The sequence below is a fragment of the Ambystoma mexicanum genome, chromosome 10 (assembly GCF_040938575.1).
Source record: "Ambystoma mexicanum isolate Mex_15411 chromosome 10, UKY_AmexF1_1, whole genome shotgun sequence".
NCBI lineage: Eukaryota > Metazoa > Chordata > Amphibia > Caudata > Ambystomatidae > Ambystoma > Ambystoma mexicanum.
Window position 1 is genome coordinate 365,815,969 of NC_090932.1, and position 18,257 is coordinate 365,834,225.

The 18,257-nt window shown below is 48.2% G+C and overlaps 1 protein-coding gene across 1 annotated transcript in view; it reads left to right on the forward strand.

Annotated features, from left to right (window-relative positions):
- The window catches only part of GOT1L1 (glutamic-oxaloacetic transaminase 1 like 1), an 874,697-nt gene that overhangs the window by 569,885 nt on the left and 286,555 nt on the right, over positions 1-18,257 (forward strand). Inside the window, exon 7 of the mRNA XM_069617952.1 lies at positions 119-284. Within this exon, the coding sequence (XP_069474053.1) occupies positions 119-284 (166 nt within the window). The remainder of the gene's footprint in view (positions 1-118; positions 285-18,257) is intronic.

Below are 18,257 nucleotides of genomic sequence, written 5' to 3' on the forward strand. Positions count from 1 at the left end.
AATCATGTCATCTGATGTTAGGTTGCTTCAGAATACATATTACAGATGTCCAGTATCAAAATGCATCCACGACGCCTCATCATATTCAGTGAACATGTTCTTTTTAATGTTTTGGCAGCCCAAAGAGTGGGAAACCTTATCATCATAACAAAGGAAAATGAGGCCCTCCTCAGTAGCCGCTCACAGCTCGAGAAGCTTGTAATAGCAGCATGGGGTAGTCCACCTGCCCTTGGTGCCCGAATTGCAACCACCATATTGAATAACCCAACTCTGTACGCAGAATGGTAAGTAAACTCATTGTAGCTTGCTCTTTTTGTGGATTGTTTAGTAGTCAACATACATATTAAGCTTGCTGTATAGTAGATAACCAGGTACTTGTTGCCTGCCTGATGCCTATGGCCTACTGCTGCAGGAACTAAGCGCACTAGTAAGATTTCCACTAGTTAGCCACGAAGAGGAAGCCAAAAATAAAGGGTCAATGCTGCAGTTACCTTCCCTTTGATTCCGTAACAGGAGCAGGAGTATTAGGTGTAGGCTCCGAGTGATGATGACATGCCTTAGCCTTTGGGCAAGGTGGGGTTGTGAGTGGTATCCACCAAGGATCTCCTTTGGGCCCATCAACACATGGTGAGTGACGGCACTCAGCCCCATGACCACTGCATCAACTACCCCCAGGCACAGTCATGGGACTTTGTATAATGTTCTCCCATTCCTATCCTATTGCTCCCCAAAAGGGGTATCAATAGGGTGCATGCTTAGGAAGTCAGCATTAGCCTATTGAGTGCCCTACATACATGACACATCAAAGGTGCGTAGGGATGTACTGGTGGTTCTCATTTCTAGTAAGTCATGTAAGGGATTAACAATCATTGACCATTTTACCACCAGGTAATAGTTGAGGGCCTCTATGGCCAACTGAATTACTACTAGACATTCATTTCCAGTACTAGATGATTTCTTTCACTTCAGGAGCAATTTCTACATAAATACAAAATGGGCTGTTCAACACTCTTTCTTTCTTGGGGAAAGAACTGCCCTAAGAAGTATCCTAGAAGCGTTAGTTTGTAAAATTAATATTAGGATGTATGGTACGTGAGTTTCTCAATCTACTGAAGCCTCTACCTATGTGTAAGCCCATGCCACATTATTAGCTATGAATGCGGTTCTATGTGAATTGACCTTTTTTTAAAGGTCTGAAGAGAAAAATACTGATTTACTTGACCAATTTTCTTTTGATGGGAAAACCGTCAATGTTAAGGTCTTTTTCTCCTTAGACCTTTAAAATGTGGGTTTCCTCCCTTTTTTATTAATATGTGGGGGTTTCATACCTTAAGCCCCCATTGTTAGCCAACCCCCTACCCTCTCCCACGGGATTTCAGCCCCAGCCCCCACTCCCCCATCCCCTAAACCAAAACACATACACACAACACACACAGCAACACACACGCACCCACGAACCATCATCTCTCGGCCCCAGCCCCCCAACACCACACCCCAAGCCAAAACACATACATAAACCACACACTTACCTGTTCTCCTGGTACTGCGCTTCAGGGTGTGACAGAGCCTGTCAGCCCATGCATGCACTCGTGTGCGGCAGGGGCATGACAGTTCGCTTTATAAAGACCGCTTTGTGCGGTCACGGAACGGGTTTCGAAAGCAACCTTTCAGTGAAAAGATCTTTAGAAAAAAATCTTTTCACTGGTAATGATGAATTCAGGTAGTAGCTGACTAAACCCAGAAATGCTCAAGATTCCTTTTTGGTGTTAAGGCCTGAACAATTCTGGATAGCATTGGCCTCGTCTTCCTGCTCTTTTTGGTTGCTTTCCCATATTAAAAGCCTTAATGCTTCTTGGAAATTGATGCAACTTGTGACTTATCAGAGTGTACTTTAAAGTCCAGACTGATTCTTTCAATCATCTTGCTATACGGGTCATGTTGAAGGCAACGAACCTGGATATCTTGTTAACCTTACGGAAGTTAACGAATACCTTCATGATCTATTTGGCTTGATAACCACACTCCAGGTGTAACTCAGTGGTGCTGAGAGGGCTCGATGATACCAAGTTCCAACAAATTCTTCATCACAAAGTGTACCGCCTGGCACCGGGCTTCAGGCAGCTAATATTGTTGGATTCAGATGGACTTCGCTGTATATACATTCATTCAACTTCCTAGAATTTTCCAGAAATACAACTCTGAAGTAATTAAGGTAGTCTAGTACATCACTAGCCTAATAAGTTTAAATTTTTCCATAATAATTTTTCTTATACTGACTGTCATGTTTCTGTGCTACCCGTGCCCCATGGGTGCCAGGTCTACCTTTCGAAAGCAACGCAGGTGAGCACTCTAGTCCTTTCATGCTTTCACAAAGCAAGCACCAAGAAAGTTTTTCTGCATCACTTTGGTACGGCTTCTCGGGTCCTAGCACTTCTCCAAACCTTAAGGTATGCTCACGTTGTTATGTTCTCCAGGCTAGCCTGTTGCTTCTGTTCTCTTCCCTACGTCTTCAGCTCTTCTCCTTCCTGCATGCTTCCACTGCCTGTGCCCTTCTCCCTAATGCAATCCTCTGTTCGGCACCCAGGCCTTCCTGGACTTCGGCTCCCTTGCTGTTACCATCCAGGAATCTTTCTACCTAGTACCTGTGCCCATATGCTGCTTGAGTGACTTTCAGCTACCATAGCCTGACGTCTTCCAGTGGGATTTTCTTCCCCCAGAGGGTTTCCCCCTGCTTCGGGCTACCTCCTTGGGCAAGACCACTGGGTGTCCGGTTTCAGTTTCCAGTCTTAAGGCTGGCCTCCCTATGGGTAGACCCCACCTCTTCATACCAAGGGATCATCGGAAGACTTGAGTAAGAAGAACCCCAGACAACCCCAAGCTTAGATGTCAGTCAGTTACTAAACCTGGCGCTGACTGGTCTGCTTGTGTACAGACGCCCATACTGCCCATCATTGTCATTTCTTCTGTATCCGTCCAGTCCTTTAGATGGTTAATATAATGCACTTGCAAGGTCTTTGGTACTCAGTTCCCCTGCTGTACCCGACAACTCAAGTCACTCAGCACTTCTGTGATCCAGCAGGGCACATGCCAGTTGATAGCAACTTGTTCTCGGAAATGGGGAGAAATAATAGGACTCGATCTCTGTGTGATTATTATTGCTTGTTTGTTTCATTCTTTTTAAATGCATTTATTGATTTGAAGACAAATCATACACTCCTCTGGACGATCTTGCAAAACATTAAACAACATCACAGACACTTAAGATAATGCCCACTTTATATCTGCCTTCAACCACTTGAGTTCAAACAGAGTAATCCTATGTCTCAACGTTATCTTAAAGGATATAATAACACAGTAGTTAAACTTGAGAAACAAAAAGAAAAACACCAACACTTTGCAACAATCTCAACTGGCAGCAGACACCATTGTAATGCCTAACTGGCAAATGAGCATAAATGAGTTCCTAAATGTAAAGCACCTGAAAATGGGTTTGTCGATTTGCCCTGCTCACCATCCAAGAAACCCCACAGTAACTTCATTGGGTAACGCTGCAGCCTAGCTTCTAAGGCGGAATGTGTCTCGAGGAAAGAGTAGGTGTCAAACAACATAAGCCATGTAATGGATGCATTATAAGTAGCTGCACTACCTCTCAATTGGCATATTACTCCCCACTATATCGTAGTTCACATCCCTTCTATCATCTGTCTAATGTATAGGAAGTGGAGCGAACAATCACTGCGCAGCTATGCACCTTTTCGCAAAGTAGCCTTGTTAAATAAACGTAACTGTATATGTATCTCTCTTCTTTCTTTGAGCTAGGCCCCTTAGTCACACTACATGGCTCAGTATTCGCATCATCTCTGTAACCCTCTCCAGTGATCCCATCAGCTCCTTCTAAAATTCAAGGGCATCAGGACAGGACCCATTTGTTAAAGGAGGAGGACCCTTCAGTCTTACACTTTGGACAATTGTTTTAGAATTTAGCATCCGATTCATGTTTCATACCCAGAGAGATATATATCCTGTGTGAAGTAATATGGTGTATATGTTTGAGGAGACTATGGCGAGATACCTTATTTACTACCGAATATTTTGAGTTCCATTCAGGGTCGGTAAATGTCCTACCTACATTGGCCTCTCAACACCCTTTGCATTTCAAAGGTGGCTTCACAGCAAAAAATATACATCACAGCTTAGGGAAGAAGCACAGCGTGCCTCGTCTTACCCAAGATCAGGATCCTCTTACACAAAATCGAGGTTGCAGGCTCAGCAGGAAAGCCCACCCAGCAGCCCTTTGTAGCTTTGGATATTAGGATTTCGAAATATTACCAAACTGCAAGAAGCAGCCATTATAGATCTGAAATGTCTCTTGCTTCTCATCAAATGTTAAAATGACATCTGGGCCGAACAAATCTCCTTCTTGATTGCAACCTCCTCTGCGCCAATGATCAACATCCACCACTTTGTCAGCCTACACAAAGTGTGGAAATGCCAATAAAAAACACAATTTTGAGTATGGGATACCAGCACTTTGTCAGCCTACACAAAGTGTGGACATGCCAATAAAAAACACAAGTTTGAGTATGGGATACCAGCCCCCTTGCTGTAGTCTAAAGGCACTTGCTAAGTTCCGCCTGCCCAATCCTCCCGCATACACTGGGTAAAACCCTTTCTGTTTTCAACTCTTACAAAAGAAGTCCTAATCCAGAAGTGAGACTACCAGCAAGTATCAAATGCTCAAGCATATCCTTTTCCGAGAAACACTGGTATACAAATTAATGATGGTCCTCCTGAAACGAATGTTCCAACTCTGGGACAGCTATGCGCGTTACTTAAAAGGAGCGTTTTAGACCTATAGAAACACCCAACACCTATTTTGCCCCATGGCAATTTAATCAAAAGACAGTAAATTTCCCGGGGAGTGGAAGCTGTTACATAGACAGAAGCGCCCAGAAAAGCATATACCGTTAGTCGAATAACCACTTTAATAAACACCAAGTACCTTAACATGAAAAGTGCCAGTTTCATCCAAAACTCTTTTGCAAGGCCTAACTCCTTAATATCATACCTTATGTTGTTATGTAATAGATCTGATACACCTTGATCCCCAAATATTTAAACATTGATAAGGACTTTGAAAGTGGAAGCTCAGGAATCACTGCCATAGACAAAGACACCAGACAAGTGGAAGAGATATTATGTTTCCTGATCAATCATCAGCCATGAAGTAATACCTAAACAAGCAATAATTTCCAACTTGAACGGCACAGACCAATATGGTTCCCAAGGCATAAATTAGTTGTCAAACATTGATTAGCAGAGTTTGCTAATACACATTTATTTGATTAGCAAACAGACCCATTTGATTAGCAATTTTGTACTAATATGGTTAATGTCATCAGAAGTTATTTGTACCCAAGACCTGAAATGAGCAACAATGTGGGAGTTTCACAGACGGCTGAAATGGACATTAGGAGTCAGGCCTTGCAAATTCTTTAAAATTCAGCTAGACCTGCAGGTTGAGTAACTTAGTTTCCCTATTCAACCTAAGAGAAATGCACTCGACCCATATAGCAATGGAGGACAACACATTTAAAATGCGATTATATAGCAATGGAGGACAACACATTTAAAATGCGATTAGTGTACAATAGTGCGTGTCACTACAAACCTGCTTTGATTGGCACACTGATGCCATCCAGAGGCCTGCCATGCACAGTGAAACATTTTTGTTTGACATTTACTGCAAAATAAATGTTACATAAATGTTGCAAACATCTCTTGCAAATGCTACTGGCCCGTCATGAAATGTACTCAACTATGCGAGTGGACGAAAAGACTTTGCAAGCCACAGCTGATTGTATATAAAATGTAAAACGTTAGCTGCATGAATGGACACAAATAAATAGATACGTTAAAAAGGCTCTGAAAACAGTTTGGCCAGCTGTCTCTTGCAGGTGGTAATATATAATGCAGTGAATATCATAAAGCAAAGTGAGCTCTGGAGGCTAACTACAGTGTTTGGTATTGCAATAGATCTGTAGATGTACAGATTGGATGGAACTATTGATCACTACTTTGCGTAAGCATCTGTTTCAGTTTGTTTATTCATTATGTAAGCGGTAAGAAAGACTTAGCAGAGTGGATTGCTTAGCAGGCAGATAACTGGGCAAACTAAATGGAATATTGTAGTATGTGGTCATCAAAATTTCAGGCAACCAGGTAATAATATAGAATGTCAAGGAGTATGGGTTTGCGCATGGGTTGAGTACCAGTTGCAAGATATATGCAACCTGCAGGTTACAGAACTAGGTTTGTCATCGAAAGCATTCGATCTTGTACATCTTCAAAAGTGTTGACTCTTCAATATGATGCATCTTGCCCAACAAAATGAAACATAGTTGACACAATGAAATTTAGATACACTAACCTAAACATTACGTAAAGCATGGAGATGATGCAGTGTTTTACAGTACAAATATGCTAATTATGCACTATGTAACAACCTACATTGTAGGAATGGAATTGCATTACTGTCTTTTAAAAAAAATATAAAGTTGACACATACGGGTTTTTGTCAGGCAGCAAATAGAAAGCTTAATAAAAGTAGCATCCCGATTATTTCTGGTTTGCAATTATTTTAAAAAGAAAAATAAATTCTTGCTTAGCACTCGCACACATGCCTTTGCATTTAAAAGTGAAAGAGATTATTACTGCTGCATTTTCTCTCCATTAGGACTTGAAGTAAACAGAGAAAATAGGGAGAAGAGAGCACAGAGAGCAAGAGGAATGCAGTACGAGGTGTGCTTTCATTGAAGAGGGCAACTTAAATAGCTATCTTTGCTACACAAGTGTCCATTTGATTAGCAAACTGACGGAATTGCATAGGAAATTGCTATGTGACACTGCTTATTGTATGCCTTGGTTCCCTAAGAAAACTAAGAAAACCAGATCATCTGCACATAATGCAACCACATGCCTGCCTGTGACCCATATCCCATTTTACCCCCCAAATCTGCCATTCTAGCTTTTGGAAATGGTTCCATAAGAAAGGTAAATGGGAGAGGGGAGAAGTGACAACCCTCATGAGTGCCGCTCTTCACCTCTTGGCCCCTTTGAGATTATTTTGCCAGTCTTAATCCTGACTACAGGGGTTGTGTAAACTAACTGTAACAGGCTGATGAAAATGAGACCACCATATTCCCTGGACGTATTCTCCAGTTCTCTAATGACATGCAATAACCTTTGATTTTACGCATGAATGTGCATCTCAGGACAAAAACAGCCATGTCAGAGAATTCCCCAGTCGAGCCAAAACATTTTGCTACAGATCGTTGTGTTGTGACCACCAGACCATCCAAACAAGATCGGCGGAGGCCTTGCCGTCTTCAGAAGGCATCATGGCCATGCACCCAACTGGATGTTGCCACTGTTGGCTCTTTTGAAAGACCTATCCAGACACTTACCGCTCTCCCCAATGGATATAATCACTTGTCACCTCATCTACAGGCCACCCAATCCCAACTCATCCATCATCGAAGACTTCATGGACTTGGTGACCACCATGTCTCTCACGCATTCCAGCAACAACTTCCTCAATGTCTTCAACATCCCTGGCAACCCAGCAACCAAGTCAATAAAGGAAGATCTCTAATGCCTACTTGACACACTGAACCTCACACAGCACACAAAGACCCAACTCACAGGAAAGGTAATATCCTCAACCTCATCATTACTGCTCTGGCCACCCTCCATCACTGCTATCATATTCCGCTCGACTAGACGGACCATCTGACAATCCCCATTGAGATTAGTCACACTACACCTCTCAAGCAAACCCATTGGAAACCAAGCATATATTCTAAGATCCTTCATAAACCTCTCAGTGGAGGTTCTCACGGAAGATCTCATCAGACACCACCTCACATAGGCTGATCTACTGCTGATGAACCAGGACTGAAACTCGCTTCTCCAAGAACTGAACACTATCCTCACAAACAACATCAACCGCCATGCCCCAGTGAAACGGTGCACCCTCAATCCTAAACCTCCTGCACCCAGTTGCACTCAAGAACTCAACCTTAACAAACAAACCCATCAGAAAATAATTGGTGAAATTCCTGCAGCGCCTCCAACCTCGTACTGCTCAAGAAACTCGGTGCTTTATGCAGACTATTGATAACACCTCCAAGGACAACTACTACAAAAGCACCATAGCCAAGACCAACAGTGAAAGCGCAGCCCTCTTCGAAGCCATCAAGCACTGCATCAACCCTCTGCCCGACCCACCCTTAGCACACTCCATTATAAAATCAGTCATCACCTCTTTCTTCATCAACAAGATCAACATGATCCACCAACACATAGACAGGAACGCCACAGCTGACAGCACAATACTCGTCCCATCTCTCAAACCCACAACTATCTGGACTACTTTCAATACTCTTAACTATTGAAGTCCTCACTGCCACGTTGGCATCCCTCAAAGTCACATTGTATTCAGACGATATCCTCCCTGCCTCCGCAGTCAAGTCTTTTCAAACTGAAGCTCTCCTCTCTTACCTAACAATAATTAACAGCTCCCTAACTCAAGGCACCTGTAATGTAATATGTAATGTAACAGCATTTATATGAGCCCTACTAAGGCCATAGGCATCTAGGCGCTGAAAGGAACTGCAGGAGCGGGTGAAGAATCCAGAAGCCTCACCTCCCGCAGACTTTATCTGTTAAGAGACTAAAAAAGATAAGTCTCCAAGGCTTTTCAAAATAGTAGATGATCGTCAATATTTCGTAGGCCCATATGGAGTTTATTCCACAAGGTAGGTGTGAGACAAGAAAAGGCACCTTCCACTTGACCCTCAAGACCGGACATATACTCCCACTTCTTAAGAAACCTGCAATCTCATCAACAACCGCTCTATCACCCATCTTTGCTTCCTAGGTAAGATCCTTGAGAAAGCAGTAGCCACACAACTCGTACAACATTTAGAAGCCAATAACCTCCCCCTGGCTTCAGACCCAGATGCAGCACAGAAATGGCTCCATCATGGTGATTGACGATGGCCATCCATGCCTCCTAGTTCCCCTTGACCTCTCAGCAGTATTTGATACAGTAGACCACCAAACAATCTCAGACAATCTACATGGCTGCATGGGGGATCAGTAAGATCGCACTCAGCTGGTTAAAATCCTACCTTACTAATCGCTAACAGGTAGTACAAATGGATTCTATAAGATCCCCAAACTGTACCCATCACCTGTGGGGTCGCGGAAGGATCCATCCTCTCCCCTGTCATCTTTAATCTTTACATGGAACTACTGTGAACCCTGCTCGCTTCACAGAAAATCCACATCCACCAATACACAGATGATATAGAGATTTACCTCAAAGACATCCACAATCTCAAGGCCTACTTCACATTAATCCAGTCCTGGATGAACTGTGCTTACCTAACACTCACCCCCTCCAGGACCGAATTCCCACTGCTGACCAACACTGCTGAACACCCTATTGTAAATGGGGGCCAAATGTAACTCTCATGCCCCCCACACGATCCTCAGCACAAAGGCAGAGAAACAACAGATGTGCCTCACTTCTAGGCCCATCACCACAAGCTTTGATGTATCCCAGGTGTAAGAAACGCTATTTGCTAAGACAACCGTTCAGACCATACCCATTCGATGACTTGAACGATATGGAAATTACGTTGATCGAGCAAGTCGACTGACTGCAAAGCCAGAAGTCAGTGACGTCATCACTGACATCACGACGTAGCCACATTTTACATGAAGTACAGTATATCGATCCATTCATGAAGCTACGTGAACATGCACTAGTTTATTCCATATAGGCAATGAAGCACATGCTTATTACCCATGTAGGTAAGAGGACAGATACACATACATATTGTTGTGTTCATATGCCTCCCGGCCACCTTTGCACTTGGGTCTGTATCTGTAAGCCTACAGTCCCCCTACCTGCACTGCTGTCTGCATTTATCCTTGCACCTGCCACCTGCTGGCTGCACTTGTTATTGTTTTGATCCCATGTACATCACTGCCCCTCCCTTTTCCCTGGCACTTTTCTCCTTCCCTTCTCCTGAACTTGCGTGATCTCAATTTCACTTGGCCTAGTAAGATCGGTGTCTCTGTCCTCCCTCTTTTCCCCCACTTCCTTGCCTCGTCTCACCTTGAAACACTTGTGTATACACACGTTACAAATGCCATATCATATCATCATATCTTTCGCTAAAGCTGGAACCTCAAGATGCAAATAGTTTATATATTTAGCTTGCACATGCTTGACTGCTTCTAACCTGGAGAAGCTATAGGGAGTGATATAGAAGCTATAGGTCTCTGAAATGGATGGCAAAGGAGAGATGCCTTCGAGCACATGAAAGAGCTGACACGATCGCCGAGGACCGAGGTGTGCAGAAAAAGGCAAGTGGAGATGGAAAAGTTCCAGTTACCCAGACAACAAGCCACTTGCAGAAAGTCAGGCTAAAATCCTCATAATTACAGACGAGAGGGCTTCATTTTGTGGTCTGCGTGCACGTGACCCAACTGAACATGACAATGCCCATTCAACCTAGGTAGATGAGGAGATCCATTCCCATCGAACCAAGAAAGAAGAAACTACTAGTGTTGCATGTGGATGTTCAACTGAATGCACTCTCACAGGCTTAGGTAATCAGAGAAAGGCAACATTAGGGTACACATTGCACCTCCATGTTCGTTCCCATTGCCACTCAATCTGGTAACTGCCCAGGTTCCCAGGGAAGGGAGGACACACTCTGACCAATCCAGATTCACCTTTGACGTGGGCATAATTTTTTGCACAGGCCAATGGTCTCTCTGCGACCCTGTAACATTGTAGACTGATTCTAGTAGGGGTGGTTTAAGGAGGGGCTGCTAGATATGGCTACCCAATTATAGCACTAACCTATATGTTCTCTATTTGTAACCTGCTCAAACTGACTGATGTAATCGGCTGATAGGTTTTTGGGTTGGAACTTGAATTTGCGACGTCACACTGGGATAAAACCAGGTGACACATGCTTAGAAGACGAGAGCTCTGGAGAATATCTGTTTTCTGTTCTGATTCCTATCATTTTTTGTTTTGCTAATAAAAGACAGTAAACTTTCTCCAGCATGGGGTCTGGCATGGATTCACATGCTCATGAATATTCCCCGTCATCAGGCCGGGAATCCTCGGTATAGAAAAAAATCAGTATCAGTTTCGTTTCTGATCTGACTTTCTTAGTAATAACCAATCACTGGTCTCTGGGTCATACTGCCCCCAGCCAATGACTGCCCTCTCCCTAAGCCCCACCTCTGGCAGCCATCCTCAGATTTGTACCGCACGTTCAAGTGTTGGGAGTCCTCATGCTGTAGCTCTCGAGCTTTTGCTGCGTTTTTGCGCTTTTTCAGGAGATTTTTCGCATTTTTCGGTTAAATAGAGCCTCAAGCTCCACCGTTTCTACATCAGATCAACGGGGATCTGTTTCGGAGTTTTCTACGCCCCTCAAGGGTGAAGATTTTGTCGAGTTACGCTTTTGGAGGATTCCAGAAGTTCCGAGGCCTACCCCGGACATGGCCCAGGAGAAAGGAAGCTCGATGCCCGGGAAGCTGTTCAGGATCTGCCCTGGATGCCAGCTTCAGAATGTTTTCAAGGAGGACGAGCATTCGTTATGCCTCTACTGTCTCCATGAGGACAAGACGCACACGGAGAAGGACTGTGCATTTTGTGGGAACATGTCGGAGCGGACCATGAAGGATCGCCACCTCCGTCTCGCCAACTCGCTGGAAGGGAAGAGCCCGTCAGGCGAGAAAAAGAAAAAGAAGTCTGAGCGGTCTTCTAAGTCCTGTGAGGGTGCCCCGGCGACGGGAGCCCAACAAAAGGCCAAGCACCGCGAGTCCGCTGGCACCGGGAGCGCCGAACGGTCGGGCTCCTTGGCTGCCAGGCAGGGCGCATCCTCCCCGGCGCCATCAACCATGAGCCAACACTCTGGCTCGGGTAAGAGGAAGTCTGAGAACCCGGCGAAGCTTCTGGAGAGGCCCCGGTCGATCTCGAAGATTCCGGCAGAGGGGGAGCGAGGCTCGGACCCTCCCCCTAAGGTGAAGGCCTAGGCGTACAGAAGGTGACGATGGCCTTAATTCACCCTGCTAAGACCTCGATTGAGGATGTCACAGCGGCCCTGGCTCAGCCTGTGGAGGCTACGCCAGTGGAGGTGACCTCAGGACCCAGAGTCTCCCTGCCACCGCGGAGGGAGTCGTCTTTCAGGCCCATTGAGAAGACCCCCACGAAGTCCTTGTTGGAAAAGGTGGGGGGGGGGCAAGTGGCCATCTTGGATACGGACACGATCTCTGAAGAAGAGCTCATCGAAGTCGTGGAAGAGGCCCAGCCCATTGGGAGGGATCCCGACGAGGGCGACGACGAGAGCGACGGTGCCGCCGACAAGGTTCCTCAAGAGCCCTCGCGCCTGTCGTTTCCGGCGCCGGAGGACACTTCGGCTGCCATTTTGTCAGCGATTCAGTCCTTATGCTCGGAGATAAGGACAAGGTTGCCCCTCCCCCCGACGGAGGTACCTAAGCCAGACCCGACGGGGGAACCGGAGCCAGGACCTTCGGAAAGTCCACCGCATAAGAGGAGGAGGACGCATCCTACGTCACCTCTTCCACCTCTGCGGCCTGCTCTGCCTTCCCCCCGGTCTACTACCCACTGGGATGATACAGGCACGGACACGGCTATGACAGGTACAGATGACGACGGAGGCGACGACGGGACGTGTCCCCCGTCGGCCCCTGCTCGGGCATCCCCACCCGACGAGATTGGATCCTTTCATGCCATGATTTCCAAGGCATCCGAGCTCTTCCAGCTCTGCCCAGAAGAGAAGAAGAAGGAAGGGTTCCTTTACCAACAGCACGAGGCTAAAAGGAAGACGGTCCTCGCCGTATCACTTCTTGATGACATCTGGGATGAGGGGCTCGCCCTCCTCAAGAACCCTGCCACGGCGCCGGCAAAGAGGGACCGGTACGAGAAGAAATACCGGGTCCTAGACGCTGCCCCCTTGTGCCTTTGGGCGCAACCTACCCCGGATTCGGTCGTCTCGGCGGCGGCAAAGAAGAAAGCTGGGGGGGGCATCGGCCTCAACATCAACTTCCCTGCCGGACGGCGAGGGCAGGAAGCTGGACACGATGGGACGACGGGTCATCTCATCCGCAGCGACGACTATCAAGGCGGCCAACGCCCTGGCCATCGTAGCCCGCTACGACAGGGAGTTGTGGTTCAAAATCGCCCCTCTGTTGGACTTCCTTCCGGACGCCAAAAGGGCTGAGGCCCTTGAAATCCTACAGGAAGGTGAGATTGCTTCGGACCACGCCATCACGGTGGCAACGGACATCACTGACACCGGTTTCCGTCAGTTGGGCAACGGCTTTTGCTTGAGACGATGAGGATGGCTCAAGGCGACGGATTTCCGCCAGGACGTACAAACCAAGGTTTTGGACATGCCCTCGACGGGAACAACCTGTTTGGGAAGGCGGTTGATGAGTCCCTTCAGGCCATCAAGACAGACACGGAGACTGCCCGGGCACTGGGAGTGCTCCAACAACGACGGCCGTCCTTTTGGAGCTCTGGAGGCAGACAAGGTGCCTCCAAGGGATCCGGCAGTGGCTCCTCCACGTACCGCCAAGCGGCAAGATCTTCGTCCCAGGAAGCCTACAGGGGACGCGGCAAGTCAGGTGGTGCCCGTCGTCGTCGACAGGGAGGTCAAGGAGGCAAGGCGGCCTCCAAACAAGATTGAACCGACCATGGGGTCGGGCCCCCGCCGAAGCACCCCGGTGGGAGGCCGGCTGGCGAGGTTCGTCAGCGTGTGGGAGTCCATCTCCACTGACCGTTGGGTGCTGGACCAAGGGCACGCCCTCGAGTTTCAGAAGAAGTGCCCTCGCGTTCCACCCGTGGCGAGGAAGGAAAATCACGTCCCTCAACTACTGTTGGAAGTAAGGGCGATGCTCAAGAATGGTGCCATCATGCTCGTCCCAAAGAGGCTTTGGTGGTACTTCCTCGTAAAAAAAAGTACATCAAGGCACAGAAGTTCCGGATGGACACCCTCCAGCACGTGCTGGGACAGCTGGAGGAGGGCGATTTCCTGTCGTCGTTGGACTTGGTGGATGCGTACTTCCACATCCCCATTCTAAAAAGACACCGAAAGACACTACCAGTTCAAGGCCCTCCCGTTCGGATTGAAGTCGGCACCCAGGGTGTTCACCAAGTCCCTCGAACCGGTGGCGGCGCGGCTGCGTCCACAGGGGATCCACGTCTACCCCTACCTGGATGACTGGCTCATCCGGGCAAGGACAAGGGAGCTCGCCGTGGAGCACACTGCGAAGACCGTCCAGCTGCTCACGGACCTGGGATTCTCCATCAACTTTCCAAAATCCCACCTGGTTCTGTCGCAAGTCGCCCTGTTTCTGGGAGCCAAGCTCGACACGGTGGCGTGGCTGGCCTCGCCATCGGAGGAAAGAACCAGACCATTCTGGGCAAGGTGCAGCATCTGCTGGCCACAGACATGGCCAGGGTAAGATCTATCAAGTCCCTCCTCGGGATGATGTCCTCCTGCATTTATCTGGTGCGCCTTTGCAGGCTTCGGACGTGCCCCTTACAAGAGTTCCTGGTTGCCCGCTGGGTCCAGTCGACGGGCAGCTTCGAGGACAGGATCCCTCTCAACGAGACGTTCCGTCAGGCGATCCGGTGGTGCGGCACCCGCTCTCATCTGTCGGCAGGCACAGACTTGCAGCTCACCAGGTGACGGTGACGACGGATGCCTCCCTGGAAGGTTGGGGAGTGCACTCCGGAGATCTTCACGCGAGAGACATTTGGCTCCCGGAGGAGAAGTCACTCCACATCAACATCTTGGAGCTCCGCGCAGTGTTCTGGGCCCTCAGGTCTTTTCTTCCGTCCCTCAAGGGCAAGGTGGTGAGGATCTTCACCGACAAAACCATCACGATGTTCTACATCCGGAAGCAGGGCGGAACCAGATCCCCTGCCCTATACAAGGAAGCACAGGATCTGTGGCATTGGGCCGTCGCCCAAGGGATGTTTCTGGTGCCTCTTCATCTGGCAGGAATAAAAAACACGATCGCCGACTCACTCAGCAGAGAGCTGCGCTCGTGCCACGAGTGGGAACTACGCCAGGATCAAGTGGATCGACTCTTCCGACGATGGGGCGAACCCCAAATCGATCTCTTCACGACAGCGACAAATTCCAAGTGCCCGAGGTTCGCCAGCAGGTTCCCCCAGCCGAGGAGCATGGGCGATGCTTTCTCGTTCCCCTGGGACGGCCTATTTCTTTATGCGTTCCCTCCGCTGCCGTTGCTGCTCGGGCTCATCAACCAGCTCAAGAAGTCCCGGTGCAGGATGATCCTCGTCGCACCGGCGTGGCCGAGACAGATCTGGTTCCCGGACCTTCTGGACTTGTCAACGTCCACACCAGTCAAGCTGCCGACGGACGCAGATCTTCTCTCCAGAGAAGGAGGCGCCATTCTTCACCACAACCCGGAGTCGCTGAACTTGCAGGCCTGGCTCCTGCAGCACAAGAGTTTGGAGGGTACGACATCCCGGCCGACTGCAGAGAGGTTCTTGCAAAGGCCAGGGCGTCCTCAACTCTCAAGTGCTACGGACATAAATGGAAGAGGTTCTCTGTCTGGTACTGTGCACAGAAGATTAACCCTCTGCGGATTACGGCCCCTCAAGTATTGCCGTACCTACTGTCATTGGCCAAGGCTGGACTAGCTCACGCTTCCATCAAGATACATCTGGCCGCCAACTCACGATACACCAGAACTATGGGATGGGCGTCCTTGTGGTCTCATCGACTGGTGAAGGAATTTATGAAAGGATTGTTTACCGATCATTCCCGCCGGTGAAGGCCCCTGCCCCGGCGTGGGAGCTCAACGTGGTGCTGACCAGGCTCATGGGGCCCCCATTTGAGCCTATGCATTCGGCACCGTTGAAGTTTTTGTCGTGGAAGACAGCGTTTCTCGTGGCCATCACCTCCGCACGACGAGTGGGAGAGATCCAGGCCCTATCTTGCAAGCCGCCATACTTGACGTTTCACGACACGAGGGTGGTGCTGAGGACGCACCCCTCCTTCATGGCCAAGGTGCCGTCGGACTTCCACCTCAACGAACCCTTGGTGTTGCCAGTTTTCTTCCCGTCTCCTTCGTCGCCGGCTGAAAGGATTCTGCACTCGCTGGACGTAGCTAGAGCGCTGAAGTTCTACGTGGACCGCAAAAAGAGTTTTCGGAAGACATCACAGCTGTTTGTGAACTTTGGGACGGTGAATCAAGGGAAGGCTCTCTCGAAGACTTCCATTTCCAGATGGCTCTCGGGCTGCATCATGCACTGTCACCGGTTGGCAAACCGACCGCTGCCCGGCCGTCCGAGAGCCCATTCGACCAGAGCGATCGCTGCTACCACGGCGTTCCTGTCTGGTGTGCCCCTGCTGGACATCTGCAGGGCTGCGACGTGGAGGTCGACGCACACCTTCACAAGATTCTACTGCGTCGATCGGGACTCCAGGGAGGAGTCCAGGGTCGGCCAAGCAGTGCTGCGCAACCTGTTCGCTTAAGGTGAGCCTGGTGAGGAGGTAAGAGATGCTTAATGTTGAGTTGTTGTATTGCTTAATGTTGAGCCTGTTGCTACCTCCCGTGGTTGTGCATGTGTGTACTGCTATGTATTCTCTTATTCATGAGCATGTGAATCCATGCCAGACCCCATGCTGGAGAAGGAACAAGTTACTTACCTGTAACTGTTGTTCTCCAGCATGGGCCTGGCATGGATTCACATGCGAACCCTCCCGCCTACCCCTCTGTGGCTCTTCACTTGGTCATACTGCCACTTTACGTGCTACCAAATCTGAGGATGGCTGCCAGAGGCGGGGCTTAGGGAGAGGGCACTCATTGGCTGGGGGCAGTATGACCCAGAGACCAGTGATTGGTTATTACTAAGAAAGACAGATCAGAAACGAAACTGATACTGATTTTTTTCTATACCGAGGATTCCCGGCCTGACGACAGGGAATATTCATGAGCATGTGAATCCATGCCAGACCCATGCTGAAGAACAACAGTTACAGGTAAGTAACTTGTTCCTTGCCCAATGGCTGAGTCTCCTGTTCTTGTAGCTGGGAGTCGTTGATGGGCCCGAGTGTTCTCTACTAATAATTGGGGCAACTGCTAGAGAGTCCCGGCCACGCTATAGAAAGTGTTAGCAGAGGACAGTCGCTAGGTTCTTTCAGCGAAAAACCATCTCGTCCCGCCACTTGCCTGAGGGTCTGTGTGGCGATCCGTGGTAATCGATCCATACCACCACACGTGTGTAAAGAAGCAGTCGACAGGAGCCGCCATTAAAGAGAATATACGGCAAATGGGGGGATGTCCTTTTGGTGTTTTCGTTGGAATTTTTGTTTGATGTAAGGATGTCTGTTTGTTAGGGCGGTCAGCTTAGACAGTAAACGTAGCTTGCGGATGAGAAAAAACATTGAAAAAATAAATATATATATGATGGATTCGCTGTGAGTTAGGTGAGTTAGTTTGGTTCACGGAGGATTGTTTAAGTTTTTACCTGGGTATATTGGTTAGCGAAACAAGCTACCTTATATCACGGAAGGTAGGTGTCATGACCCTTGCCCCTGGCCCTCACTGGCAAATGTCAAAGGCCTTAAAACCTCATCCAAGAGTCTCTTGGAGTCAGTCCTGGCACCTTTGGCGCCAGGCTCATAACCATCATGAAGACCAACATTACAATGGGACTATTTACTTGGGACTATTTAACTTGGGGGGTTCAGCCAACATGGAGGCACACACATAGCTCAGTTACAAGGAACTGAGCTATGCGATCTAGTCTTTTGGGTGTGGCAGGCCTGGGACTATTTTACCTGGACTACTTTACCAGAGACTATTTAAACCACACCCAAACAGCAGAACATGCTTTGCGTTATTCTGCTGTTTGCAGCGTAACGCTCACCGTGTCCAGTTCTTTGATGCCAGTTTACCTGAAACCAAGGATCTGCAGAGAGTGAAAGGACACTACGAAACTTACCTGGAACAGTATCCTGTCTTCAATCCATCGCTGACTTCAGTTCCACTCACCTGAAGGTACGGACTGCATCATCCGGCACCGCATGCATCCTGGAATACCATAACCTGGAAAGAGGAGAAAGAAAGACAGCATTAGTAAGCGTTTACTCACGTTT